The sequence below is a fragment of the Gekko japonicus genome, unplaced genomic scaffold (genome assembly GCF_001447785.1).
Source record: "Gekko japonicus isolate JY-2015 unplaced genomic scaffold, Gekko_japonicus_V1.1 scaffold175, whole genome shotgun sequence".
Classification (NCBI taxonomy): Eukaryota; Metazoa; Chordata; class Lepidosauria; order Squamata; family Gekkonidae; genus Gekko; species Gekko japonicus.
The window spans coordinates 877005-884051 of NW_015166425.1; the positions used below are offsets into that span (position 1 = coordinate 877005).

Genomic DNA, 7047 nt, shown 5'->3' on the forward strand with positions numbered 1-7047 from the left:
AAAAATAGCCCTGCCCTTCACTATCCAAAGGTGTCTCAGAGCGGCTTACAATCTCCTTCCTTTCCTCTCCCCACAACAGACACCCTGTGAGGTAGGTGGGGCTGAGAGAGCTCTTTCGAGGACTGCTCTTCAGAGAACAGCTCTGAGAGAACTTGCGACTGACCCAAGGTCACCCAGCTGGCTGCACGTGGAGGGAGTGGGGAATCAGACCTGGTTCTCCCGGATTAGCGTCCGCGCTCCTAACCACTACACCGAACTGGCTATAAAGTAGGTATAAGATTAAAGGTGCCACTGGACTCAAACTCTGTTCTGTAAAATTATGGAATTTCAGAATAATTTGGGCCTATCTTGGCGCAGAACTTCCACGTATGCTTTTATTTGTGACCCAACCACAGGGCATACCTTCTTCTGTATACACACACCCTGCGCCTCCAGCATGAAGATCTATTTACCCAGGAAATCCCACTTTGGGGACCACTGACTGTGGATGCTAGACTGTTCTCCACTAGGAACAGGGCTTTCTCTGTGGAACTCTCTTCCACTGGAGGTTTGGCACGCACGGCCCCTTCCTCTCCTTCTGGAGGGAAGCAAACCGTGGCCTCTTCCACCATGCCTCCAGACACGCGACCGAGCAAACGACGCAATGCCGCTTCGTTTATTCCGCTGTGTCCGCTGTTGATGCTATTCAGCTAAGCTTGTTGTCTATTAGTGTTTAGGGTTCCTTGGAGATCTGAATCATTTTGACTGTGAATTGCTTTCATTTCATCCAGCACGCAGGGGGCATGGGTTCAAATCCCCGTTCGACCCCTCAGCGACAAACTCCTTGGAAGGAAGGTTGGGATAAAAATATAGCAGACTTTTATTTCCCTTAAAGTGCCTCGGGAACTGTGAAGGGTCAAAGGCCCCTTATAAATATCCTTTATAAATATAGTAACTGAATAATACAATTTTACATTTCAGAATATCCTTTGAAAGGTGGAAGGACTGGACACACAGCAGTGCTGAAAGCAAGGTAAAAGGTAAAGTAAAGATACAGGTTTCCCTTGCTCGAAAGCCGGTTGAGTCTGACTCTAGGGGGCGGTGCTCTTCTCCATTTCCAAACTGAAGAGCCAGCGCTGTCTGAAGACATGTGGCCGACATGACTAAATGCCGAGGCGCACAGAACGCTGATACCTTCCCACCAAAGCAGTACCTGTTTATCTACTTGCAGTTTCTTGCTTTCGGACTGCTAGGTTGGCAGGAGCTGGAGCCAGAGACGGGAGCTCGCTCCGTCACGCGGCACTCGGGTCTTGAGCTGCCGAACTACAGACCTTCTGCAGCTCAGTGTCTTGACCTCTAAGCCACCACAGCCCCCTACAGAAGCAAGGATGCCATGCCAAATACATTCACAGTGCTGCTCCCAGCATTTTCTGCCATTTCCCCTACTTTGCGGAAGGCCAAACGGCAGCCTTCACGGTGATCCCGGTGGTGGGGGAGGGCAGACCTATCGGGTTGGTCTCCGATCCTACCTTCGACGGGGGGAGAGGGCGAACTGCAGAACTCGGGGAACTTCTCTCTCAGCATGGCCCGGAGCTCCTTGTCCAGCTTTGGGTTGTCGAAGAGAGGAGCCAGGTGCCTGCGGGGCGAGGAGAGGCAGAAACGTTCAGACGGAGAGTGACTTCCAGCTCCTCACCGAGGGACAATTCAAACGCTACAAAGTCCTTGTGGCTGCCGCAAGGCTTTTGCGACGGGCATTCAGTGGGAGTTCTATGCCTCCTAGGAAGCACATGGGTACAACGCTGTTTGTGACTGTGGTGCACGGGGCTTTGTTTTCTCACACGGACACACATGAAGCTCCCTTATACTGAATCAGACCACTGGTCCGTCAAGGTCAGCGCTGTCTACTCAGACTGGCAGCAGCTCTCCAGGGTCTCGGGCTGAGGTCTTTCATGTCACCTACTGCCTGGTCCTTTTGACAGGAGATACTGGGGATTGAACCTGGGACCTCCTGCATGCCAAGCAGAGGTTTTTCCACTGAGCCACAGCCCTTCTCCATGGTTCTCCAGGGTCTCAGGCAGAGGTCTTTCCCATCTCCTACTGCCTGCTCCTTTTAACTGGATATGCCAGGGATTGAACCTGGGACCTTCTGCAAACCAAGCAGATGCTCTACCACTGAGCCACATTCCCTTTGGTCTAGAATGGCTCCTCTTATGTTTTTATGGGAGATCAGTGGTGGCTAAAGTACTGTCTACTCAGACTGGCAGCGGCTCTCCAGGGTCTCGGGCTGAGGTCTTTCATGTCACCTACTGCCTTGTCCTTTTGACTGGAGATGCCGGGGATTGAACCTGGGACCTTCTGCCTGCCAAGCAGAGGCTCTTCCACTGAGCCACAGCCCCTCTTTACAGCTCTCCAGGGTCTCAGGCGGAGGTCTTTCCCATCACCTACTGCCTGCTCCTCTTAACTGGAGATGCCAGAGATTGAACCTGGGACCTTCTGCATGCCAAGCAGAGCCTTTTCCACTGAGCCACAGCCCCTCTCCATGGTTCTCCAGGGTCTCAGGCGGAGGTCTTTCCCATCACCTACTGCCTGCTCCTCTTAACTGGAGATGCCAGAGACTGAACCTGGGACCTTCTGCATGCCAAGCAGATGCTCTGGCACTGAGCTACGCCCCCCTTCCCACCATTTTCATATCCCAAATTGGCTCCGGGGGGCTGCTGCTTGCCTCACTATGACAATTACGTGAAGCCATGCAAAGTACATCATCTTTGCAGTGGAACAAACATCACCTCCCCAGGGTGGTTTCAGGACACGAAGGCAAGGCTGGGGGAGGCTGAAGCTCCTTCTCCGCTCGTGCCACGGCTGCAGTCAGATCCAGGCCCCCCGTGCATCTGGGAGTCACAAAGTCCCTGGGGCAGCCACAAGGAGTTCAGAACAGAGGTGTCAAATCTCATTTGTTCCGAGGGCCGGGCCTGAACGTCGCTTTGTCGGGCCAGGCCATGCGTGCCGTAAAATGTAATGCCAGCTACCGGAGATCATAAACTTTATGAAGGAGACAGGGAAACCCAATTAACGATATTATTTTTGCTCAAAATACAAACAGGCTTAAAACATTAACAATGAAGGCAATGACCAAAGCTCCTTCTAAGCCAGGGGCATCAAACGTGCGGCCTGGGGGCTGGATGAGGCCCCCAGAGGGCTTACATAAGAACATAAGAGAAGCCAATGTTGGATCAGGCCAATGGCCCATCCAGTCCCACACTCTGTCACACAGTGGCTAGAAATACCAGGTGCCATCAGGAGGTCCACCAGTGGGGCCAGGACATTAGAAGCCCTCCCACTGTTGACCCCCCCCCAAGCACCAAGAAGACAGAGCATCACTTGCCCCAGAGTCCCTATCTATACCCTGTGGCTAATAGCCACTGATGGACTATTAATAGCCACTGATGGACTACTAATAGCCACTGATGGACTCCATATGCTTATCTAATTCCCTTTTGAAGCCGTCCATGCTTGTAGCCGCCACCACCTCCTGTGGCAGTGAATTCCATGTGTTAATCACTCTTTGGGTGAAGAAGTACTTCCTTTTATCTGTTCTAACCCAACCGCTCAGCAATTTCATTGAGTGTCCATCAGTCCCACAGTGGAATTGGCCATCTCCTGATTCCAGTTCTGCTGCTGCATCATAGCTTGCTCCGCCAGACTCTCCTAATCACTCAGCCATTTCATGTTTTCCCCTGGGTCCTAGACTCAGAACTCTGAGCATGAGATTTCTGTGGTGAATGTCGATAAATCAAAAGTAGGTTTGCAGCTTACAGCGCTAATGTTTTAAGCATGCTTTTATTTTAAGTTTAAAAAAATCTTTGTGTTTGTGTCCTTTATAAAGCTTATATCCGCTACCTGGTATTACATTGTATGACACACATGACCCGGCCCAACAAGGTCTCATTTATGTCAGATCTGGCCCTCATAACAAATGAGTTCGACACCCCTGCTCTAAGCTGCGGAGTCTTGCGAGCTTTGTGAGCTACAGGCATTAAAGTTGTGAGCAAACAATTTGGCTCCTGCATAAGTTTAGTTTGCTCTGGAGCCATCCTTCCTGAGCGAAGACAAAAATGAGTGAGCCGGAGGCTAAAAAACTGTGAGCTAGCTCACACTAACTCAGCTTAGAGGGAACACTGGCTATGACCAGTTGTTCGCAGGCCGGATAAGAGCTCTGGAAGGTCCGGTTCTGGCCTGCATGCCATATGTTTGACACCCCTGGTTTAGAACATAAGAGAAGCCATGTTGGATCAGGCCAGGGGCCCATCTAGTCCAACACTTTGTGTCACACAGTGGCCAAAAACCAGTTGTAACATGTGAATTTGTCCAAAAAGGAGGAAGCTGATACTTCTCGCAGGGCTCTTTTTGTAGAAGGAACTCCTTTGCATATTAGGCGACACACCCCTAATATAGCCAGTCCTCCAAGAGCTTACAGAGCTCTTCTTACAGGGCTACATTAGGGGTGTGTCGCCTAATATGCAAAGGAGTTCCTGCTATAAAAAGAGCCCTGCGTGAGCAGCTGCTCCTTAGTCTCCGCAGGATTTGAACACGGCTCCGAGACCAGCATAATTTTTCAGCGGACTACAGAAAGGAACAGTTTGAAAAACAGAGCCCATCAGCCGCGCTCCTTGTCGAGGGAGGGGAACCCGCCTTTGCGAGGCCAGAGGGAACCGGAAGTCTTAGAAGCAGAGAAGAAGACGATCTGGGATGGTATAAACCTATTTGGACTTATAAGCCACTTACGCAAGGACTCGCTTCTCCACAATGTGGGTGAGGGAGTTGAAGACGCCTTGTCGCACGTGGACTTCCAGGGCGGGACAGAAGTTAGGAATGATCTGCAGAGGCAAAGGTAGGAGAGAGATGGAGAATACGCTGAAGTTTTAGTCGCTCTACGAAGCATCTTTGAGATGGTAACTGGCAACCAAGGCCAGGCAGGGTTGAAGAAGAAGAAGAAGAAGAGATTGGATTTATACCCCGCCCTTCACTACCCAGAGGAGTCTCAGAGCGGCTTACAAACTCCTCTCCCTTCCCCTCCCCACAACAGACACCCTGTGAGGTGGGTAGGGGCTGAGAGAGCTCTGTCAGAAACTGCTCTTTTTCAAGGACAGCTGTGCCAGAGCTTGTGACTGACCCAAGGTCACATCAGCAGGTGCAAATGGAGGAGTGGGGAATCAAACCCGGTTCTCCCAGATTAGAGTCCGCACACTTAACCACTACACCAAACTGGCTCTCAGCAGCCAGCAACGCTCCCGGGGACCTTACCCGACACATGAAGTCCAGCAGGGTGGCAGTGATGGCTGGGTGTGGCTTCATGGAGTGGTGCATGACTAGAATGGCTGGCTCTGGAAGGCAAAACAGGGCAACGTCTGGTTCGAGGAAGAAAGGAGGGGCACGCAGGCTGCCTGATAGACCCTGAGAGGTACGTTCTCCTAGATAAGTTATTATGTTTGCTGCAAGAGTTCCGATGGGACCCCAGGGAAAATGCTGCTGTTTTAAGAGTTTTACACTCCCAAAGAGAATTTATTGCGCCTTATGTCTTGTATGTATATCACTGTCCTTGAAAAAGATTATATTTGATATATCAAGCCTGCTACAGCAAGAGAGACCTATTTCCCACAAGCCGCTGCTCTGCGCTCGCTCTTTCCTTTGCCCCGGTCGTACGTGTCAGTTTCACACTATGTGCCCTGTGGCCGCATTTTGCCCCGTAGCTTCGCCCAATTTCCCCGGCGTCTACTCAAGCCTCAAAAAGCAGGATTGAGTAGACGCGGGGGGGAAATTGGGCGAAGCTGCGGGGCAAAATGTGGTCACGCGGCACACGGTATGAAATGGACACGTACGATCGGGGCAAAGGGAAGAGCGAGAGCGGAGCAGCGGCTTGTGGGAAATCGGTCAGGGTCTTCACCTGCCTCCTAAAAGCAGCAAATGAAGGAACCTCACATCGCGTGAGGCTGCCATAGACTGAATTGGTCTGTCAAACTCAGTCTTGTCTACTCAGACTGGCTGCAGTCTTTCATATCATGTACTGCCTGGTCCCGTTTAACTGGAGATGCCAAGGACTATACCAGGGACCTTCTGCATGCTGAGAAGATGCTCTGCCACTGAGTCACTGCCCCCTTCCCTCCCTTTAAAACTTCTGGCCTTCTAGGAACTCCTCTCCCGTGGATTTGGGTGCCAAGGAGCCTCAGTGGCACTGCAGAGGATTCTAGGGCACGTTATTTCAATTCATGCACGACGCCGGTCAGACCCGCTGCTGGAATTGAAAGGGTCCTCTAGCTATATACCCAGTCCTTCTATGCAGCTGTACCATGGTAAGCAAGCTGCCTGTCAAGAGATACTTGTAACAGCAAAAAACAAGGGGCAGCAGTATGACATTATTAGTATACAAAAGAATTACTGCAACAGTGCAACAAAAGAATTACTGCACTGTTGCAGTAATTCTTTTGTCAAGAGATACTGCCTACCTTCTCCCTGAAAAGGGCACCTCTGGAAAACCTGGCAAGGTGGAGGAGGCTGAGACTCCCGACTGTGAACCTCTCACTCACTCACTCTGGGTCACAGAGGGAAGGGAGGTGGGGTTGGGGGAACAGAAATTGGGACAAGCCCGACGGAGGAGGGCTTTGCCTCTACTGGATCGGAGAGCGAGGACTTCACCGTACCAATGTTCATGATGCTGTCTTTCTCGGGGCTGAAGAAGAGCCAGTCGTAGAACAGGGCCAGCTTGGCGTTGGAAGCGGCTACGTTGGACTAGACGGAGGAGAAAGAGAGAGAGAGAAGGTAAACGGAGACATCTTCGTAGTCAGTTCTGCTCTGTCCTGCGGCATTCTGAGGCCCGGGTCAAGCCGGCGCGGAAGCCGCAGAGGACTCGGGGCACGAGGGGGTGCTGGCAACTTTCTTCCTCTCTGGCGGAAGGCGGGCGGCACGGAAAACGGATCTTGGAGAGGAAGGGGGGGGGAGCATTTGGAGGGAGAAGGAGCAAGCAGTAGCGCACCTCCCCCCCCCCCCGGACTTTGCCTCCCTGCCCGCAACCCC

The 7047-nt window shown here is 51.8% G+C and overlaps 1 protein-coding gene and 1 non-coding gene across 2 annotated transcripts in view; both read right to left on the minus strand.

Annotated features, from left to right (window-relative positions):
• Positions 1–7047, minus strand: part of INTS3 (integrator complex subunit 3) — a 200043-nt gene that overhangs the window by 60666 nt on the left and 132330 nt on the right. The window contains exons 11-14 of the mRNA XM_015411750.1: positions 6675–6762; positions 5281–5360; positions 4762–4853; positions 1509–1615 (exon numbers count right to left, since the gene is read on the minus strand). Of these exons, the coding sequence (XP_015267236.1) occupies positions 1509–1615; positions 4762–4853; positions 5281–5360; positions 6675–6762 (367 nt within the window). The remainder of the gene's footprint in view (positions 1–1508; positions 1616–4761; positions 4854–5280; positions 5361–6674; positions 6763–7047) is intronic.
• On the minus strand, positions 2095–2166 carry TRNAT-GGU. Its single transcript has one exon. It is a non-coding gene; the product is annotated as a tRNA-Thr (tRNA).